This window comes from Manis javanica, chromosome 6, assembly GCF_040802235.1.
Source record: "Manis javanica isolate MJ-LG chromosome 6, MJ_LKY, whole genome shotgun sequence".
In the NCBI taxonomy this organism is placed as follows: Eukaryota; Metazoa; Chordata; class Mammalia; order Pholidota; family Manidae; genus Manis; species Manis javanica.
In genome coordinates, this window is record NC_133161.1 from 139,818,964 (window position 1) to 139,840,857 (window position 21,894).

Consider the following 21,894-nt stretch of genomic DNA (forward strand, 5'->3'; position numbering starts at 1 on the left):
CATCGGCTCCTTTCTTTGAGGTTTTAAAATTATTATTATTGCAAGGGGCATATTTCCTTAAAGGAGAGTAGATATTCTCCAGCAAGGGTGCCCAGGGAGGGCCAGGCTTGGTTCTCTGAGGGCAGAACAGGGCTGGGCATTTGGAAAGTCTGTCTCATTTTAACCGGAGAGGCAGTGGGCTCAGCCCCTTCAGAAGGCAGGACAGTCGGGGTCTCTCAGTTCCTGACCTCACCTCGTGCTTTTGATAGAAGTTCAAAAGGAGGTGGAAGCCACTCATGGGCACTTAAATACACCGCCTTGCAGCTCTCCTCTTCCTCCCACGTCCTGCACAGAACCAGACGAACAGGGCCCAGGGCTCTGGACAGACTGCTTTTATTGTCTCTTTGACAAATGGCTCTCAGGTGGAAAGAGATGGGAAGGGGAGAGCTGGCTCTGGACTTTCTGATCCAGTTCTGCAGGGAGCCCACGCATCACTGCCAGGAGGGAGAGAGCCCCCCGCTCCTCTTGCTCACCCTCATTTATGGGGACTGGGGCTCCTGCCCAGACTCCTGGCCCAGGACAAGCCCTTTGCTGGAACTCATGCTTGTTTCATCGAGGGTCATCTCGGTTCCTAGGGAGAGAAAGGCTAGTTTGCAAGGCCCCTGGCTCAGGGCAAACAGGCCACAGGAGCGGACAGGCCTCCTTCCTAGACAGCGCCCCTGACCCTACTCCCAGTAGTCCTATGGGGAGGCCAGGCTGCTGTCCTGTGTGTCGTCTTGTCTTTACCCTTTGTCTCTTGTTTGCCAGGATTCCTCGATTCTCCTTCACTTGCTGGGGCCCCTCCTCTAGACATGGCCCACGAAAGCCCTCCTCTACTTCTCTATTTTCAGTCACCTTGGCCCACCCTCCCTAGCCCCATAATCTCATGTTTTGTGATCCCTAGCCCCCACCTCTCGAAGTTTCTGTCCTGGCCTCTGGCTATGGCTCCGGCTCCGACTCCGTCCAGGGCCCCGGGAGCCCCGAGAGCTGCTGGAGCCCCTGGAGGAGTTGCTGCCAGCTGAGCAGGTGCTGGTGCCCTGGCCCCGGGAAAGGAGGCTGGGTCGGCTGTAAGGGAGCCAGGCCTCATCTGCAGTGGGAGAGAGAAGGGCAGGGGTGCCCAAGCAGGGCCAGAGCATCACTGCCCACCCACTGTGCCACTCTGACCACAGTCCTGGCTCTTGGGGAGAGAGCCGAGGGCAGGCACAGGGTTCAGGCCATCCTGGGGCCAAAAGGAAGCAGAATGCCCAGCACATGGCCTTGATGTGTATGACACCTGCTCAGAGACCCATAGGGAACTGCGGAGCAGGCGAGCCCGGGGGAAGGATGCGCAGAGCGGCCAGCCCCACCCTTCTCTCATTTGGGCTTCAGGTTCTGGGAAACTATATGACCGGGAACACCAGGGGCCTCTGCCCAGAGAGAACTAGAGAGACAAGTGTTGATCAAATACATGAACCCGTACATGTGGTGAGGGGTGAGCTAGGTTGCAAATTAGCCCCTCGATGGCACTGGCTGCGTTACACTATTAGGCTCCAGTCCTAAAGCCCAGCTCCTGGTGTAGCAGTGGCCCTCCAGCCTGCCCTGGTCTGCCTTACCGTCCAGGTGGTGGCCCCGCTGCACCGCCAGGGGCCCCGCTGGCCCCATTCTCCTCTCTCCACTGCGCTCCCTCTCCTGTTCCAAGGAGGACATGCTGCCTGCTGCTCTCAGCCCTGAAGCCCAGCTTGCCCCTTCCTCTGGTGGTGGCAAGGGCGGTGGGGGCAAGTCTGGGGAGAGATCTGCTTTCAGAAGAGTGTCCTGCTTCTCCTGACACCAATCTTCCCCCCATCCCCTTTCCTGGGCACCATGAGGCTGTGAATGAACAGCCCCAGATCTGGGTCCTGCTCCCTCCGCCAGCCCCCAGAGCTCACCCTTGGTTTCCCACCGGTCCCCCATATGGGTATCATCTCCCTGTTCCCCTTACCCCCAGGACTATGTTCCCGCCTGTAGGGAACAGCCTTGGGTTTCTTCCGGATGCAGGCACGGGACCCCTGAAGTGAAGGAGTCATCTCCCCCGGCACCTGCCGGGCTCTCTCTGCAGCATCGTGAGACGGAGAGAGGAGGAGGCAAGAGAGAGCATCAGGAGAGGGGCTTGAGGGTGAAGGCGAAACAAGACTGGGGGCTATGGGGAGGTGGGGGTGCACTGAGAGTTCTACAGACTCACCTGGGGTGTTGCTGGCTGCACTGAGGCCAGGGCTGGGGCTGAGGGGGTAGGAGGCTGTGGGGCCAGCACCTGGGCCAGGAGGCCTCCCTTCATGGCTGCTCAGAGTGGGCTGGGACACGCTGAGAGGGGAATGTGGCCCAAGGGGCACCCTCCTGCAAGATATGAGGCCTCAGCATTTGTTAACAAACGCGAAGTGCCAACTATGTGCCAGGCACCATACTAGACATTCAGCCCATCCCCCACAAGTCTCCCAAGCTAGTGAAGCATGAAGACAGGTGCCTTTGAAATGTCGCAGGAAGCTCACAGTCACTCCGATGGAAAAACAGCCCAAAGGGAGTGAGAGACCTTGTCAGTCTCCACATTCCTCCCCAGATCACCCTTCCACCCTGAGATCTCTGTGCCTCCATACCCCAGACTCATCCATGCATCCATCCATTTGTGCATCCATGCATCCACGCATCCAATCATCCACGCAATAGATACGGACTGAGGGGTTATAAAGTGCACAGCACTATATACCTCCCTACCTGGGCATCTGGTGGAGATGGGGGATGTCAGTGGGGGGCTGTGGAGGGTCAGGAGGTGAGGGGGTAAGAGTGGCTGTGGACTGATGTCCATAGGAAGATGTGGGAGAGGGGGTTTCCCCTTGGCGTGGAGGGACCAAGCACCCTCCGCTGGAGCTGGGCTCTGCCAGGTGGCTCCTCTCAGGCATCGGTGGGCACCATTCTTCTGGCTCTGAGCTGCAGTCAAAGAGGCAGGAGGGTAGGGTACTGCTTAGCTTCCATACCTTACCCCTGGCCTTCCTGTTGCTACATCCGCTCCCTTCCCAGCGTCACCCCCTTCTTCCCAGCAGAAGGCCCTGCGCTGCGGGTACCACAGGTACAGAGCATCTGCTGCAACCCATCCTTACCTGCCCTCCAGCTCCTCCTCAGGCCCATCTAGGCAGCTCAGTTCACAGGAAGGGGGAGGTGGTGGCAGGGTTTCTGGCCAGTTAAGAGAGGGCATCTGCACAGGTTTTCCCAGAAGCTTGATTTTGCCTCCCCTGGCTCCTGAGGGCAAGAAGATGGGGACACACCAACATAAGAGGCAGTGACGAGACATGTCAGAAGGACATGCTGGTGAGGTCCTGGAGGCGGGGGTGGAGGATGCCCTTTGGAGATACGCTGCTCAGGGCTAAAATGGGGGTGTTAGGAGTCATACCACCGTCCTCCTGGCTCCATTCTGGGGGAGCATACTGGCTCCAGGTGCCTGGCTCCCCTGAGGGGTTGGGGGGGAACCCCCCGTGGAAGGTCTGCAGCTCCTCCCCAGCTGAGTCAATGGTGCTGTAGAGAGGACCCTCCACAGGGGCGGCAGTGCCCCTGGCCGTCTGAGCCAGGTAGAGGGATATACCTGCTTCTGAGGAGGAGAAAGAGGGAGGCCAGGGGAGGAGGCCGGGGTAGAGATAGAAAATAGAGGACAAGATGAGAATGGAGGGAAAAAGGAGGTCCCTCCAGATCAGCTTCTCCCACCTGAGACCTGACTTCCCAAATCAGGGTAAAGGTAAGGCAGGAAAGAGGCTCCTGAAACTCACATCCTCCCCAAGAACTAACCAGCCCCAGGAAGGCTGGGACTCCTCAGCTCCCTTCGGTTTGCCCCCATAGGTTGAGAGGAAAGAAGGATGCTGGGGTGCCCCTGAGGGAATCAGAACTCCTCACCATTGTAGTATCTGTCGTCTGGGTCGGGGTTGCTGGGGCAGCAGCTTCCCCTGGGTTCTTGGGCTGAGGGGCTTCGAGATGGGTGGGGCCACGAGTCCGCCAGCCATGGATAGGGAACCGGGCCAAGGCCCACGGGTGGCCTGAGGGAGAGCATGTGAACACTGGGAGTGGAGAGCGGAGAGCCTGAAGAGGCCAGTGAAGGTAACGAGGTAAGGGCAACCAGGAGCTGCAGGACAGGAGCGGGGAGTGGGGGGTGGGAGGTGGGGGGCCATCGGCATGGGGAGGCAGGGGAGTGTTCTATCCGTGCGGGGGATCATCCTTGGGAGATGAGGTAAGAGAAGTACCTGGAACTGGCTCCAGAGAGGCCCTCTGAGTGTGGAAAGGACACTGGGAAAAAGGGGGTGGGGGAGACTGAATGAGAGAAGGGCCCATACTTGGGGTCTGAGCCCCACTGGAGCAGAGATGGCTTACCTGCAGGCGTGTACGCAAAGGAGGCTTCCGAAAAGGAACCCGTGGGAGAAAGAGGGGAAATGGAGAAAAGGGTCAGAAATATCCGGATCCTTCTCCACTTCTTGGCCCTGGGCCCAATTCCACCACTCAGGCTGCACCCTGGATCAATTTCATCAGAATTTCTAGGGGTGGGACTCAGGCATCAGTAGTTTTCTAAAGTTCCCCCAAGCGATTCTTAGGCGTAGCCAAGATTGGGAACCACGGATCTGAGAGACTTCAGAACCTCTCCAGACACACCCCTTGCCAGCCCTGGTAGGAGCAAAACTCAAGTCGTCCCATTTCAGCGGGCCGCACCTTTCCACCCAGAACCGCCTCACAGTTTAATGCCTGGGGTCCTGGCCACATCCGTCCTGCCGGGCCCCGCCCCCATGAAGTGAGTTTTCATGCACCAGACCCGGCACCTTCTTTACTGGCCGCAAAGCCAGATCTCTTCCGAGGCGCCTCAGAGACAAATCTTAACGGTCTCTCCTGATGCAGGTCCAGCCCCCTCTTGTCCCCGCCCCCCCGGCCCCGCCTTCCCTGGGCCCCGCCCCTTCCCCTCGTTACAGACAGGTGCTCCCTCCTCCGCGCGTACCCTGCATCTCTACACGGGGCTGTGCTCCTGGTCCGACCCCTTCCCCTGACCCCGCACCCACTCACCGAGTAGTTGAGCCCCTCCCACTCCGTCTCTCCGTCCGGCCCGCCCCCTCCCTGTGGGCCGGGATCTCCAAGCTCCGCCCACTCCAGAGACCTTTCGCACTCCCGCAGCCCGGGCGCGTCCGCAGCCCTGCTGCCCCCAGGCCAGGCTCTCACCCGTGTAGTGACTGAGCTCCTTGCGCTGCCTCCGGCGCCGGTAGAGGGCGGCGCAGAGCCCGAGGAGCAGCGCCCCGCAGGCGGCGCCGCTGCCCGCCAGGAAGGCCGGCTCCCGCAGCACCCTCGCCAGCCGCTCTGCCAGCCCCGGGCCCACCTCCGGCCCAGGCTCCAGTTCTGGCGGGGAGGCTGCAGGGGTCAGAGAGTTGAGGAGAGTAGGGGCCTGAAAACCCAGGGACGAGGAAGGAGCCATCCCTAACCCCGGAGGCCCAGCTACCCCAGGACCCCCCTTTAGTTCCCAGCCCGGCCCTCCCACCCCCACCTTCAGACTCACGTAGTTGCACCGACACCGGGGCACTGGTCACGCCCACGCCAGCGCTGGTGGCAGCCGCGACCTGGGTGCGGTAGAGAAGACCCGGCAGCAGCCCCCGGAGCACCGCGGAGCGTGCCCAGCCTGCTGCAGACAGGTTAAGGTGGAAGCGGCTCTCATTGCCCAGGCACCAGATCTAGGAGGCCGAGACCCGGCTTTAGAGAGTGTGAGAAAGGATTCTGGCCTCACGTGGAAACTTGAAGCTCTGAATGGTACAGGTGGCCTAGCCCCCATCATTCAGCCTATGGAGGACACGGAAACCTCTCTTCCCCCACAACCTCATCCCCAGCCCCACGGCCTCCCAGATCTTTGTCCCAAAGTCCTCCCTCTCTCCACTCCCCAGTGCTCCCAGGCAGTCCCTCTCAAACCCTGTACCTGGTATTCCTGGATGACCCCGTTTTGCTGGGAGGGGAGTGGAGGTTCCCAGGACACAGTGAGACTTCGGTTGCCTTCACCCCCCAAGGCCACTGCCACTCCCTGGGGAGGGCCACTGGGGGCTGGCCAGGGTGGAACACGGTGAGTGCACAGTCATGGCAAGCTGCCTCTCAGGGGCCCAACCTGCCCCCTCCCAGTTCTAAGGTGTCAGGCAGTTGAGAGGCATCCCTCCTCCCACCCACTTGCCTTGCTTCCCCTTGCAAACTTTCATCCTCCCCAACTCCCTTTTCCCTCTTATCCATCTATTACCTCCGTGCCCCCACCTTACCCTCCTCAGGAATGCTCCTGGTCACAAAGGGACTTTCAGCCCCCAGTCCCTCCTGGCCTTGGGCTTGCACCTTGATCTGAATTTGGGCCCCTGGGGGTAGGTCTCTTAGCACAGTACTTTGCTGGCTTGGGGACTGTAGGTCCAATACTGTCCAGCTTCCCCCATGAGGTCCTGCTACCCTCCAGGACACCCGGAAACCTAGCACCAGCTGGACGGGCCCATCTGCCTGTAGGAGATAGAACAGAGCACACCAGAGGGAGGGGCTCAGCCCTGCCTCCACCCGTCACTCACCTCCCACTCTCTGGTACCCATTACTGGAGGTCCCTGTGGCCCCCATCATCATCCCTGCCTCATCCTTATATCACACTCACAGTCCAGGACACCTGCAAGGTCCGGGGCCCAAGGACTATGGGCTCCTGCATGCGCACAGCCACTTCAGCCAGTCCCCGCTGGCCTCTCCACGGGTCCTCTGCTGGCCTGGATGGGCTGCTGTCTGCTGACCGAAGAGCGCACTCAGCAGGAGCCACAGCAACAGGGACTTAGGCCTGAGTGCGCTTGCGTCCTGCCTTTGCCCTGCCCGCACACTGTACCAAGCACTCCAGAGCAAAGCCCAGGGTCATCAGGGGGCTGGTCAGGGCAGTAGCTTCCAGAGGTATCTAGCTAATATGAGGCCTCCTCTCCTCCTTTCTGCATAACTACATGTGCACTCTTTTAAAAAACCCTGTTCCTCGTCTCTAATATGAAAATGACCCCTCCTAGGTCCCTTCTAGTCCTAAAAATCTACCTTATCAGTGGGCAAAAGGCTCAGACATGAGGAGCTACCAGGATTACCTCTTGTTCCCTCAATGAGAGGGAAACATGACCTCGTATTCCAGGCCAGGCCACCAGAATAGACATAGTACAGCAGAAAACAGCTGCTGTGTTGCCACGGTTTTGGGGAGGGGTGCTCTGCCGTGTTATATGTCATATCTGTGGGCCAGGGACTCTGATCTTACTCACCCTGAGTGCGGACGGGCTCAGAGACAGGGCTAGGCTCACTGAGGCCCCAGGCCCCCATGGCTCGCACCAGGAACAGGTAGATGGTATTGGGCTGCAGACCTCTGACGGTGTGTGTCTCCAGCTGCACGCCATCTGCCACTGTCCGCCACCTGTTGCCAGCCGCTTGGCTGCAACAGGAATGAGGTGACAGAATTGTCTGAGCCAGACACCCCCAAACTGCCTACTCCATCTCATCCATTCTCTATGGCCCCCTATACTTCCTCCTCACCCTGGAGAGGGAATTGGCAAGCCTCTCCCCACAAGAGCAGTGACCCTAAGGACACCAGGGCCCCCTCCTTTCAACTTTCCTGATTTGCATCTAAAACTTTCTCCATACCTGAACGCCTCTATCACGTAAGAGGTGACTGTGGCCCCAGCCTGCGGGTTGGGCTTCCATGTTAGGGTAATGCTGTTCTTGGTGATTTCAGTGACCACCGGCTGAGAGGGAGGCCCTGGAGGGGTGCTGGGTTCTGTAGGGGGGTCTGGTGATTCTCCCCAGTCTTCTGCAGTGAGGACACAACCTTTCAGTGGGAGGATGGGAAAGGATGGCTCCAGTGCAGCCCGCCTCCTTCCCAGAGGAGTGGTGGGACCACGACCGTGGTGAAAGTGGAGAGGGTCATAGTGAATGAACCCTCACTCACACCTGCCTCCCAAGGGCACCACTGCTGTCCTCCTTGTCCCCACTACCAGAGCCACAGCATTTGAAAAATAAAACCAGTGCTGGGATTTGGGGAGGTATTGACTACCTTTGAAGTAGGGCTGGAGAAAGGTGCTGGCAAAACAAGGGAACAAGAACTCACCCCGCCTCCTGAGCCAGCCACTCCATGTGGCCTCCCCTGCAGAGCTCTTGGCCACACAGCTGTAGAAACCCATGTCTGTCTCCTGTAGAAAAGGGTGGAGGGCTGGCAAACTGGGAGTTGAGCAAGGTAAGGTAAGGGGGTGAGGTGGGTATACAGGAGGTTGGGGAGAATGTACATTTCAGGTGAAGAGAGTGGAAGGGTGGAAACGGAGTTAGAGTCCCAGTAGGTACTTACTGGAGCTGGGCATGTGGACTGCGTGGCCATTCTCGGTTACTCGGACCCCAAGGGTGAGACTCACCTGCACGTTGGTGATGTACAGGGTACCGTTGGCCAGTTGGTGGAACTGAAACTCATCCCCTTGAAGCCACTGCTCATCCTTCTTCCACTGGACACTAGGTGGAGGGTTTCCAGTCACTCTGCATGGCAGCCACACAGAGGAGCCAAGTGCCAGCGTCTGATTGGCTGGTCCCTGGAGGATGATGGGAGGAAGCCCATCCAAGAAGGAGGCTGAGGGAGGAAGAACTCGGGCACCTCAGAGAGGATCCTGGGCTCAGGCATCCAGCCCCTTTGTCCTCATACTCTGCTCCTTCACTCCCCTTCCCCTAGAGATTGGCGGGGCTCCGGAGGGATCTCTATGCTCTGCCTGGGACCAGACATCTATTAGTGGCTTCTGCACGTGATTTCCATACTTCAAGGACATGATTCAAGAACACATCCCTCCCCTTGCAGACATATTGTATAGAATCCAAGAAAAACAGATCTCTTTAAGCCATTATGTCCTTCTAGGCTATGGGTCCAGCCTCTACCTCCATGGGCACGTACCTCCTTTTACCTCCAACAGGGCCTTAGCCAGGATGCTGCCGGCCACACTGACAGCCTGGCACACGTAGTAGCCAGCATCCCCACTCTGCACCTCAGTGATGTTGAGCTGGCCTCTGGGGGATACTGAGAAACGCCCTGTGAGCTGAAGTGACTGGCTGGGAAAAAGCAGGACCTAGGAACACAGCAAGGAACCAAGAAAGGTAGTGAATGAACCAGCAGCTGGCAGAGAGGCCTCCCCATTCCCATGAGCCCCAGAATTCAGAGATTTCTGTTCATACTCTGTCCCCAGCCAGTTATGTGACCTTGGGAAAACTAGATAAACCTATGCACAAAAATGAGGGAATGTTATTAGATGATTTTGGAGTGCATTTCCCACCTTTCTGATTTACCAGTTGGGAGACTCTGAGCAAGCTATTTAACCTTTCTGAGCCCCCATTTTCCCAAATTTGACTCTTAGGACATAGTTATGAAGATTAAATGAAGTAATCAGACAAAAACATTTAATACATTGCATGATAAATGTTAAATACTTTCCGCTTCTTTCTGGCTTTGACATTTTACATCAAATACATACAGGAAGAAAGGGAAGGAAGTTTGGGTCACAGGATAAATGGCACCATACTGAGCTCCTGACTGATACATACTCCCACCCTCTACTACCATCAGCATTTTCATTCATTTAGAAATCTAATTAAAATGCAGCAGTCCCAGTTACTAGACAAGATGTTGGGAAATTGTGGCTATGGATTTGCAATGAGGCAGTGAGTGTGGTTTCATTCCCCAGTGTGGTAGGGTTAATCAGACTTATTTTATTATACTGACCTTGCTTCCTAGTAGCAAAATTCCTACCTTTTCCTTCATGAAAGGTACTTATATTGAAACTTCAGTTTCTATTCATTCCAGTTGTGTATCCTGGGATTTTTTTTTTCGGCTAAAGTTGGGGAGGGGGTGACCGTGCGCTCCCCCTGGTGGAAGTACCTTATAAATAGAAGAGCAAATAATGCTCTACCCTGAGCAGCTTTGGAGACTATATTTGCTTTCCAGGGCAGTATGTTAAAGCCCAGGCCACAGGGGTCTGGAAGAGGAGGGATCTAATTGGATTTGCTATGTCTTTAGGACAACCTTGACTGTAATAGGAAGATTCTCCAAAGAATTACCGAACAGGACTGTTCCCTACCACCTAAACATACTACCATTTATTTTAAAAGTGTTCAATATGTTCTGGGCCTTTTATGTTTATTATTTTATTTAATCCTCCCAAATAATCTGCAAGATTTTCTGGGACCAAAGGCAAACCAGAGCCCCAGAGAGAAGTTTACAGAATGTAGAAGGGGGGAGGCTAAGACCCCAGGGCAGAAGCTGGTGGGGACCTGGAGCTGGCCACCTACTTGACTTCCCTCCTTCTGCCAGAAGATGGCAGGTGGGGGGTTTCCTTTGGTCTCGCATTGGAAAGTCACGCTCTCCCCAGGAGCGGCCTTCTGGTCCTGGGGCTGTGTCACCAGCTGGGGCGGGACTGGGAAGGGGAGGGGAGATAAAGGAACAGGGAGTCACGGATACTAAGAAGGGAGGCAGGCAACAGGAGAGAGAAGCCCAAGCTTGGCTGAAGATAGAGCAGATGCCCATCTCTCGCTCAAGCTTGTTTTGCTTTTTCCTCTTCTCTCTCCTTATAGAAGTCTCAGGTGACCCACCCATGTCTCCCGCTCTGTCCTTTCTCCCTCATTTTCCACTTTGACACATCCTGCATCTTGTGCCATCTCATCGCTGCTGCAGGGGATCCCCGCGGGGCCCTCACCGTGAACACTGAGGGAGCCAGATGCTTCCGCGCGGCCCACGCTGTTCTCCGCCACACAGGTGTAAGTCCCCTCGTCCTCAGCACTCACACTCCCGATCCATAGGCTGTGGTCACTCCGGATCTCATACCTGCTCCACTCCCCACCCCAGGCTGGGTTGGCCACAGCTATAGACCCTTACTCTCTTCCCCAGGAGAGAGATCAGGGTACATGAAGACGAGGCAGGCCTCAACAGGGACAGAAGCTGGTACGCACAGACCAGTCAATGGAGGTGGGGACTGGGTAGGGCAGGGGCCATAGGCTCTGGGGAACAGACTTCTCTGGGCCATTCAAGTGAAAGGGCGTCTGCCTTCTAATTTTCTAGGGCACAGTAAACTCTTGGGCTAGTTGGATCTCTTTACAGGCAGGAGGAAGGAGCATCTCACCTGCCTGTGGGCAGTTCTCCATCTTCCTTGCGCCAGCGTAGACGAGGTGGGGGATCGCCCTGCACCTCACATGGGAAATCCACTGGGGCGTCAGCCAAGACCACCTGATTCACTGGTCTACGCAGGAATGAAGGGCGCTCTAGGGCGTGGGAGTGAGTGAACTGTCAGGTGGTCTGCACAGCTACACAGTCCAGGGGCTGCGCACTCCCGAAACTCCCCAGCTCCACGTGCCTACCCAGCACCACAAGTTCAGCTGCCCCACTCTCCCGCTCTCCTGCCATGTTGGAGGCCACGCACACATACATCCCTGCATCACTTTTGAGTGTATGTGACATCATCAGCCTCCCTCCACGGATCTGCGGAGGAATAATAGTAACTTTGGTCGTTTATAGTCACGGAAACATATTTATTTATTTGATCCTCACAGCAAGCCAATGAAGAATCCCAGTGACTCACTTATCAAATAAGGAATCCTTAAATGATTTGCCCAAGGTGGGGCTGGGGCTATCTTTTGCCCACAGCCCAGGCCGCCTCCCACCAGCCTGAGGCATCATGTCTTGTACCAGCTCCAACCTACCCATCCCTGCCCATCTCTCACTCAATAGCTGACTCAGCCTCCGGTCAGCTAATGCCCTCATCTCAAAGTTCCTGCCTTATCATCTCCAACACATTATTCCCCTCCCCTCCAAGGTCCTTAGATTCAGGCCTTCCTCCTTTGAGAAGTGTCCCAGATCCCTAGCCTATGGCGCTGCCCCTCACGCTATCCCTGGCCTTGGCCCCCAGTCAGAGCCCACCACTGCACCAACCCTCACCGTGATCCTTCCCTCCTCTTCCTTGAGTCTTGCACTGTCCCTCTTCCAGGACACGGAAGGCTCCGGGTGGCCGCGAGGGGGCACGCATTCCATTACTGCTGGCTCCCCCACTGCCACCACCACGTTTCCAGGAGACTGTCGGAAATCATCTCGGAGGACTGGAGAGAGAGAAAGGGAGAATGACCAGGGGAATGAACAGGTGGGGGCGTGGGGGGGGGTGACAAAACTGGGTGAGAACACTAGGAAAGTGTTTTGGGAAGGGGTGTATCGCGGTGGATCCTTAACTCTTCTTCAGGTGTGAAAAATACCAAGCGCACTTCCTCCTCTGGCTAAGTCGTGGGCATTAGAACCAAAGGTAGCCATCCCAATTAGGGAAGATGCTGAATGAGCTGAGATTGTGCTTGGCTCAGGGTCAGATTAGCCGGTGCCCTTCCGCCTCCCCGCAGGCGCTGGAAGCACCCAGATGACAACGGGTCTCTCACCTGCCACTTCTAGCGAGGCGTTTCTACTAGCCGCTGCCCCGAGGTAGTTGCGCGCCACGCAAGTGTAGACACCCTCGTCGGGCCGCGCGCGGCGCCCGTGCACGATACGCGGGAAGAAGAGGGCGCCGCTGGGCAGCAGCAGGCGGTGCGCGCGCGGGTCCTCGTGCGCAGTGGACACGCGCGCTCCGTTCTTGTACCACTCGATGTGGGGCCGGGGCCGGCCCTCGGCGCGGCAGGGCAGCGTGGCCGGCTCGCCTCGGGAGACCAGCAGATCTGGTGGCTGCTCCACAATGCGCGGCATCGCGTCCTCCGGCTCGACCCTTGACCCTGAGGGTGTTGGGGTGGTGCACAGCATTCAGACCGGGAAGTGGTGGGGAGACTGAGGCTCCAGAGAGAAAACGAACCCCGCCTGCCCTTCCCAGGCCACCCCGAATCCCTGCTGTCTCTGTAGGGCCTAGTATCTCCTGGGCAGATGCCCCAGCGTTCTTCTACTGGAAAGGTGATGCCTACAGACAGGCAGATCAGCGGAGGAATCCGGGCACAGAGTTCTAGACCTCCTACAGATACCAGCCTCCTGTCCTGCCAAATTTAGGTGGAGAGTGACTGGGTTACTGCTTGCCAATAGACCGCGCCTCTCGCCACTGGATTTCAGTCCAGGGGTCTGAATGGACACAGAGCCTCCCTTAATCAGATAATTATGATTTGGGGGTCCTGGGAAGTCAAAGGAATGAGCGCGAATGGTGGTGGAAATGTGAGTAATTCTCCTTTTTTGTGAGGTGCAGGGTTTTCAACAGATTATTCTATAGGTTGGTCTAACTAAGAAAAGCTAAGAACCCCGGGAAGGGACTCCTCACTCTCCTTCGGATTTTTAAGCCTCATGGTCTGCGCCTGCCTCTCTCTTGATCTACACACTTCTACTGGCTTCATTTTCTGCAGTTGCTTGGAATCCAGAGTCCTGGGAGCCGGTTGTGCTCCAACACTTCCACCTTTACCAAAGGTGGATTCGTAATCCCTGGCGACCAGTAGGCGCCGCTGCCGCCTCGCGTAATCTAGTGTCCTTAAAGACCCAGAAACTACCCTGCGCTCGTGTTCTCCACCTCCCCCCATTTAGGTTTCAGTTCCCGCCCCTACTCTTTGAAGTTCAAATGGAGACGCCGTGGACGGGCTGACGCGTGCTGGGGCTGTCCTGGGGAGAGTTCATTCCGGTTAAGGACAGAAAGACCGGTTTCTCTCCCACTTAGGGAAGGGAGTAATTTTTCTCGATTTCCTTCCAGTTGGAAATCTCTGCTTGCTCCCCGCCCATCCCTTCTCGTCCATCCCATGCCAGTCCCAGTCCAGGCAGACCCCCATGGGGAGCCACACTGGCGTGGGTAAGAGCTCAGGGGTTGGAGCAACCAACTAGGGCTGCAGTCTCAGACCTGGACGCTTCCTAGCTCTGAGAACTTAGCTAATTATTGAACTTCTCTGAGTGTCAGTTTCTTTATCTGTAATGTGGGAGTAGTGATAGGGTTCTCATAAGACTATAATGTATGTAAAACATTTGGGAGAAGCCTTGAAAAATATGGCTATTCAGCAACTACTTAAGGGCTCTCCCCCTTCCAGCCCGCCTCACCGTATCTTGGTTCCTACAGTCTCTACGTGAATCAGATTCTACCAGGCCCCAATATTCCTTTTCCCCCTTCACATAACCTTAGGGTGTAATGGAAATAGGTTTGTGGTTGCCAAGCATTGTGTTGCTTTTGTAACCTTTGGGTTTCTATATATTCTCTCTGAGTTTGTTTCCTTAGTGGTAAAATGTGACCATTTAATTCCTTCCCTACATACCTCCTTAAATCTTGAGGCTGAAAATATGCAATGTGCGGAGAAAACACTCTGTAAGAGCGCGAGGGGAGCAGAGGCGTGTCTGGTTTTCTGTGAGAAGGGCTCTGGGCACAACCTTCTGGGAGTCTAGGACGCTCATGCGATTGGAGAAAACCCAGCTCATTCCTGCCTGCTCCCTCGGCACACACCACACCGTTCCAGTCGGCCCTTTCCCCCTAATTCCTGCAGACACAGCTGCAGGCGCCCTTTCCCTGGAATTTCTTCCCTGTCATTCCAGGTCTCAGGAGATGTTTCCCCAGCAGCTAATGAATAGCTAATGACCATGCTAATGAGGCTCTGGGGCTCCTCCCCCAGCACCTGGAGTACCCCGCACACAACCACATGTACACTGCCCAAGTCTGCTTTCTCGCCACCTTCCAGTCGCCAGCACGGTGCTTGCCTCCAGACTCCAGTCGAGGCTAAGGGTTGTGGGCTGGGGAGGAACCAGAGGGGAACCACGGCTAAGGCGTCCGGGAAAGCGGGAGTTCCCGACGCGGCCGGCAGAGAGCGCGATCGGGCCTCTCCCCAAGCTCCGGGCGATCAACTCTCGCCGCCTCCCCGCGGCGCCCGGGGAGAGCGCGCTGTCTCAGTCGTTTATTAATCACAGTAATTAGCGGTAACGACCTCGCCACCGGCACTGCCCTCCCGCCGCAGCTCTGCCGGGGTGGGCCGGCGCTGAGTTCCACCTCTGAGGGGCAAACTTCTAGGTTGCTCTGAAATAGTCGCCGCCTCTGTCGCCCTCTGTAGCAAAAAAGTCTAGTATTTGGCTTCCTCGTCTTCGTCCTAAGTGAGTTCTTGGAAAACTTAGGGTCCCGAAAGAAAACCTGCTACTACCTGGGTGGGTCACTGAGTGGCCAGGCCTGCTGCCGAGCGCACCCCCTCCTCTGTCCTGCTTGCTTGGGTCCTCAGCTCAGTTTGCCCGTCTCCAGCCCCGGCTTTCCTCACCTTTGGTGGCCGTGGGGTAGTCGACTGGGAAGGTGCAAAGTAATGCACTCAGCAGCCGTCTCTTCCCAAACCCTCGAACTTCCACCGATACCCCCATTTAGGTACTTGAAGCCCCAAATTCTCCCTTGGTGCCACTACCCGAGGAAGCGCTGGAAGGCGCCGTTGGGTCCCGGACCTTGGGGCAGAAGTACTTTGGCCTCCCCCTCCGCGCCGCCCTCCCACCTTACCCCCCATTCCCGTTCCGACGTCCCAATGGGGCAGTGTTTTACCGTTAAGGGAAGGGTCGCCGGGGAGCAGCAGGCTATGGTTGAGCGTCGCCATCGTGGAATTGAAGCCAAAGATCAGGTCGCTGGAGTTGGAGATGTCCCCGGCCAGGGAGTCCGCGAACAAGTTCATCTGCAGGAGCGTTTTGAGCAGGTAGCGCAGCATGGCGCGACCCGACGGGGACCGGGGCGGGGGGCTCGGGGCCCAGCCCCTGGGTCTGAGACCCGCGGGCCGGGAGCCGTAAGCCCCTCCACAGCCTCTGCGCGCTTCCCCAGCCACGGTGCCGCTGTCCTGCCGGCGCGCCTGGGAACGGTGCGTGCCTCCGCGTGTCCTCCGTCTTCCTCTCCACCCCCCAGTGCCGGGGTCCCCTGGGAGCTGGGCGGGCCGAAAGCAGGTGCCACGCCGATCACAGAGTAATTATGGGATTAATCCGCCCTCCACCCTCCCACCCCAACCCGGATGGCCACTAGCAGGGCCAGACTAGAGTCGCGGAGCGCCCGAGTTGGAGTCCCCGCCCCGCGCCCTGCCTCGGGTTCTGGACGAGGCAGGAGGGTTTCCCTTTCTCAAAGCGCCCGAGGTGAGGGGTGAGGCTGTGTCGGAATCCGCCCTTCTGCTGGACTTTAAAACAAGAATCCCTCCTCTCTTTTCCCAGACTTTAGGGAAACTGAGGCAAAACTCAAGAACGCTTCTCTAGCTCTGAAAGCCAGGGCTCCCATTTGCTTCAAGCCCTCGGGATTTAGCGGCGGAAGTGCGGGAGGCTGGGGTGGTGTGGAGCGGGAATTGGAGATGGGTAGAGAATAATTCCAAGGGGCGACTACCCCTTTGCCCCTAAGTCGCTTGGTTTGCAACGTAGGAGCCAGGGGATGAGGTGGCGAATTTTGACCAGGAGTCCTGTTCCAGGCGCCCTAATCTAGCAGTTCCTGCAGGAGATTCAGAACAGTGATAAAAAATCTAGGGAAGCCCAGACGTCTCGCATCTATTTGCATACCTCTCGCATCTATTTGCATGCTCTTGCATTACTCAGCTCTGACATGTTTTATTAAATTGTTTTACCTTTTTGAGGAGACTGAAAGGGAACCAGGGAGTCAGGACAAAGACAAAGAGAGCAATAGTTTTTCTGTAAAAGCAAATGCAAGAGAAGAGATGGGATTGATGCAAATCTGTTCAAACATGATAATGTTCGGCCTTGTAACAAAGGGGAAAAACATGACACTACACCTCCCCAACCCCCCACTCCCTCCACCAAGTCCAAGCTGCCTTTGACTTTGCAAGTCTTTTTACCTGAAAATCTCACAGTCCTCCACTCTTGCATAGACACACACAAGCACGCGCACACGCGCGCGCGCACGCACACTTTCCTAGGCTGGAGATGGCATGGGGCTGTCAAGGGAAGAGAGAGACCCAAGCTGACCTAACTAGGGTAGGGCTCCGCTGATAGCTAAGTGGCAGGGTTCTGGTTCAGCTTTCAGGCTGGGTATGATAAGACCACCTTCGTTGGGTGGCTGCTTCCAAGCCAGAAAGGGGAGGTGAACATGTCAAGATCCAGAGGGGGGTGGGTGGGTGCTACACAGTGGTAGACCCCACCTTAAGCAGAGTCAAGAGTTGGAGTATTTCAGCAGACAGTGCTCAAGCAAACCTGAGACTGCCACAGGAGGGGGTTGGGGCGTTTGTGCCCAAACTCCTCCTTCAATCCACAAGCCCTCCCTTGGAGCCTCAAACTAGTGGGGGTCTTCCTCACTCTGCTTGACTTTGCAAGGCCAGAAGCAAAGGTGCTTGGGGGTTGGGCACGGAGACAGCCCACTGGAGGCAGCGCCCTGGGAGCTGTTCTTTCAGCACCTCCTCTGCTGTGCAGGACTTGGGGTCTGGTGCCTCACAGATTATTTAAATGAGAGCAGACCTTGAGGATGGGGTAGGTTGGGGTAGGTGGGGGAAGGGCTATTTGCATACCTACAACTTGGGGTATGGGAAGAAGGGCTAGAGACGCATTCTTTCTAAAGCGCCAAGATACTAAGAGATGGGATCTGACATCTGTCCCTTGCTCCAGGGCCAGGTTGATTCAGGTAAGAGAAATGAGCAACCCAGAAATTGGTTCCAACCCAATATTTGCCATTTCGAAGACATCACTGCTCTGGAACTCAGTTTCCCCATCTGTTAAGGAGGAATTGAGCTATTCTGCTCTGAGGCTTCAGATTCCTGGTTCTGGGGCCCTCTGCTCCACCTCCTGCTGACCCTGGTCACCTGGCCTCCATCACACCAGAGGCTGAAGTAGGGCAGAAATCCTGGAGCCTGGCACCCAGCCCTGCTCTGGGGCGGGAGGGCTGCAGCAGACCAGAAACTGCATCCCTCCATGCAGTTCCTGCCCCCTCCTAATCCCCTGATTTGCTCCCAGTCGGCCTCTCAGCAAACACAGGGCCAGCCAGCGTCTAGGGGCTTGTCACCCTGTTAGCGGATTTGTTCCCAGAGACAGCGCAGTTAATTGGCCCTTTATGTGGGGATCAGGGCATATTTGCTCAGGGTTCCCTGAGCGGAGGCTGCAACTCAGCCCATGGGCAAGGCTGCTTCTTAATCCCTGTCATCCTGGGTTTTGAGGCTGGACAAATAGTGGGGCCACCCTCTGCCTTTCTGAGACTCTCCTACCCAAATCGCCTGCCCTTCTCTCCACCTCACCCCCTCCAGGTACTCCTTTTTTCCTCTCCCTGCTTGTCTTCTTGTTTCCCTCTGTTCTTTCCTCCTTCGTACATCTCTGTGTCTCTAGAATGCTACCCCTTTAAACCAACTCACATCTAATATCAAAAGAGGATGGAGTCCTCAGCTGGGGTGTTCTGCAGAATAAATGACCTCCCAACCATAGCCTATGTTCCCTTCCTCTAACCCTAGTATCCCTACGGCCCTGGGACTGGTAGAGGGTGGGGAGAGAAGCCTGAGCAAGGCTCACACCTCCCAGCTCATCTGCTGCCCTCTTTACTTAAGGGCACACAGGCAGCCCAGAAACTGGGCCTGAACTTTTTTTGCACCCAGCTTCTCTGGGCTGCACTACAAGCAGCTCTGGAGGGAGTTTGTCTCCTATTTGTCTCCTCACCACCTGTGTCTCTCCCTCACACATTATCAATACAACTCTGACTTCCCCCTCTTGCTTAGAGAGAATAGTAACTCGCTGCTTCTATCTGCATTTCCTAACCTCAAGACTTAAGTGCTTGTACAGCCCCCAAGACACTCTGAGTACGTGCACAGTCATCGGAGGACCCTCGTCTGGGGTCCATTCAGTTGATTTATGAGTCTGTACCTTAGGCTGCAGAAAGAATCAGGACCCCTCCCTGCTACTGCCTTCTTCCCATTGATAAAAATTTCCAGGGATTTATCAATAATACACTCTGTACTTTAGAAAGGGTAAGGAAGAGAAAAGAAGGTTTTGAAGGGGAGATTAACAGAAAGGAGAAAGTAGCAGGAGACAGGGAAGATGCAGAGAGTCGAATCTGTGGAGACAGAGGGTAAATGTGTTCTAATAGGGTTATGGTATCTGGTGGGAAGAAGTGTGTGTGTGTGTGTGTGTGTGTGTGTGCGCGCGCGCGCTGAGGAAAAGAATAGCTACCCCAGGCCAACTTCCAGCTTAGTGACAGCTCATGGGCTGGAGAATGTGGCTGGGAATTTCCAGTGACCAGGCCGGGGGCTGTATGGGAGGCTTCTTGGTGGTCAAATCCTGCATGCCAGCTGGTAGTGGATGAAGTTGCTGGCATGTAATTGTCCAGGAGGGCAGTCTGAGGAAACCCCCCTACCTTGCAATGATTACTGCCACTGGCTTTCCCCAGTGTGTGCATGCGTGCGCAAACACACACACACACACACACACACACACACACACACACACACACACACACACACACACACACACACCACCCCACCCAGCCCATTTACATCCCCCTTGAGCCAGCAGCCTCCCATCACTCTCTTTGCTTGGACCCTTCCCAGGGCTCTGACACACATCGAGCATATGTGTGTGTTTCAGCAGTGGGGGCGGGGGACAAGGAACTAACATCTGTCCCCCGCCCCCACGAGGTTATGCCTGTGAATGGCCCAGCAGGGCTGCTGACTTCAGAGCGATGATGCCAGGGGGCTGTGACCCAGCCAGCAGGGGCCAGAGGGCCAAACAGGAGGGGGGACCAGAGAGCAAAGAGCACACACCCGGCTGGAAAGCAGACAGCAGGAGTCTGCCCCCGGCAGGGGCCTGGGATTGTTGGCTCAACCCCGGTAGCTGCTGAGATAATAAGCCAGGGACCCCCGGCCCACGAGAACCCCTTTCCCCACAGGGTTCCAGCGGAGGATCCTGCAGGGAGACACTGCAACACACTTCACTAAGTCTGGAAATCTGGAGGCAGCTGGGCAGAAATATTCATACCCCAGTACAGATGCAACAATGGCCAGGGAGAACAAGAGCATCTTGGTTCCTTCTATGAAACTTGGTATAGACAAGCACTCCATAATACTGGTTTAATGAATACATCTGATTAAATAGGTAGTCTTCACAACTGCCCCCTCAGAGCCCACTAGCCTTCTCTGCCTGTCTGTTTCTCTCCCTCTCTCTCTCTCTCCTTCTATAGTATTTGCCTAGGGCTGACGTTAAAAGGTACAATAAAATAGGTGGCCTCAGCAGAAATTTATACTCCTAGAGTCCTGGAGTTTACAAGTCTGAAGACAAGGTGTCAGCCGGGCTGTGTTTTTTCTGAAGGCTCTAGGGAAGATCATTTCCTTGCCTCCAACTTCTGGTGGTTGTCTGCAATCCTTGTCATTCCTGGGTGTGTGTGTGTGTGTGTGTCCTATAAGGCAGTCACTGGATTAGGGCCCATCCCAATATAGTGTGACCTCTTCTTAACTAATTATATCTGCAAAGATCCTATTCCCAAATAAAGTCATATTTCAAAGTTCCAGATGGATATGAATTTTGAGGGATACTATTCAACCCTGTTTTCCTTCCCTCCTTTCCCCACTTCTATTATTCCTGATGCTCTCCTAGGGTCCCTGTTTTGTTAGTTTTATTATTATGGGCATAATATATGCTCATGCAAAAATATCCAAGCAGAACAAGAGAGTATAAGCTGAACAAAGTTCCCACCCTTCTTAAGCCCTTCGTCCTACAAACCCACTGGTCTAGGGTAGCTGCTGCTGATTTCTTGTGTATCCTTCCAGATTTTCAAAAATGATGTATACCTTTATCCTTTCTAAAACACAAATATGATCATACTGTTTGTTCTTTTTTGCAGCTTGCTTTTTTAACTTAACAATTTTTTTTGTTATTGATTTTTTTAGGACATCCTCTCAAGTAAGTATGTGTATCTCCATCTTTTTTTACTTTAATGACTGCCTACTATCCCATTGCATAGATTGAACATACATTTGCAATCGGTCCCCTATTTATGGAGATTTGGGTTGTTTCGGCACTTTTTAAGTCAATAATGCTACACACATACATCTTATACATAGATATTTGCACACATGCATATCTGTAGGATAATTCTTAGAAGTGAAATTACAGAGGCAAATAATAGCTGACAATAGTTGATGTTTATTGAGTGGTTCTATTCATTATTCATTGCAGATGTTCACCAGGTACCTACTGCAAACTAGATTGAGTTCTGGAGGTAGGGATACCAGTAGTGAGAAAGATAGACAAGGAACCCAATCTGAGCATTTTGCAAGCATTATCTCATGCACTTCTCATAAGGACCCTATGAAGTAGGTACTGTTATCTCAGTTTTTCAGATGAAAAAATTGGGCCTAACAAGGATAGTAAGTAAAGTAACTTTAACTAAACTGCCCAAAGTTTACACAGCAAGAAGCATGTGCATTTAAATTTTTCACTGGTATGGCCAAATTGCCCTCCAAATGTTGCTGCAATCCTGTCATTCCTGGATGTGCAAGTGAGAGTCCCACATCAGTGCAAGAAAGTACCAAGGAGGGTAAATATTAATGATCAAATATTATAAAAATTTTTACAATTCAATAACTGAAACATACATTTCATTATTTTAATACCATATTTAACTCTGAGTGAACTTGAGCATATTTCTCCTGTTTCTTGGCCATTTGCATGTTTTTCTGTGATTTGTCTTCTGGTATTCTTGCAGACAATTTGTTGTCTGTCGTATATATGTTGCAATCCCCCCAAATCAACTAGTTGTCATTCAAGTTTTCACTTTGAGATCTTGTGCCAGATTAAAAAAAAAAACTCAAATGTATCAATATGCTCCATGATATCTTTTGGGTTTGTGTCATGTTTAGAAAGGCCCTCTTCATGCCAGGATTACAAAGATAGAATCTTTGCTTTCTTTTAATAATTCTAGGGTTTAATATTTTATACTTAGATCTTTGATGCATCTATAA

At 54.6% G+C, this 21,894-nt stretch overlaps 1 protein-coding gene across 3 annotated transcripts; it reads right to left on the reverse strand.

The window, feature by feature from the left end:
- Positions 1-356: 356 nt before the first annotated feature.
- Positions 357-15,684, reverse strand: ROBO3 (roundabout guidance receptor 3). 3 transcript variants are annotated; one of them, XM_017679474.3, is made up of 28 exons: positions 15,525-15,684; positions 12,451-12,777; positions 11,969-12,126; positions 11,392-11,512; positions 11,157-11,295; positions 10,734-10,861; positions 10,330-10,454; positions 8,942-9,113; positions 8,418-8,626; positions 8,120-8,201; positions 7,657-7,822; positions 7,281-7,447; positions 6,653-6,774; positions 6,282-6,507; positions 5,954-6,075; positions 5,543-5,714; positions 5,212-5,397; positions 4,381-4,404; positions 4,254-4,296; positions 3,910-4,049; positions 3,416-3,610; positions 3,126-3,264; positions 2,743-2,955; positions 2,212-2,367; positions 1,976-2,082; positions 1,611-1,778; positions 930-1,105; positions 357-610 (listed from the first exon to the last, which is right to left on the reverse strand). In XM_017679474.3, exons 1-28 carry the CDS (start codon positions 15,682-15,684, stop codon positions 599-601), a joined length of 4,155 nt encoding a protein of 1,384 aa, XP_017534963.3. In that variant the 3' UTR covers positions 357-598. The 3 variants fall into 3 exon arrangements, with proteins under 3 accessions (XP_017534963.3, XP_036856848.2, XP_036856850.2); XM_037000953.2 differs by lacking the exons at positions 4,254-4,296; positions 4,381-4,404; positions 5,212-5,397; ... (14 more) ...; positions 12,451-12,777; positions 15,525-15,684 and having other exon boundaries at positions 1,976-2,086; positions 2,216-2,367; positions 3,910-4,225; XM_037000955.2 differs by lacking the exons at positions 3,416-3,610; positions 4,254-4,296; positions 4,381-4,404; ... (15 more) ...; positions 12,451-12,777; positions 15,525-15,684 and having other exon boundaries at positions 1,976-2,086; positions 2,216-2,367; positions 3,910-4,226.
- Between the last annotated feature and the right edge of the window lie 6,210 nt (positions 15,685-21,894).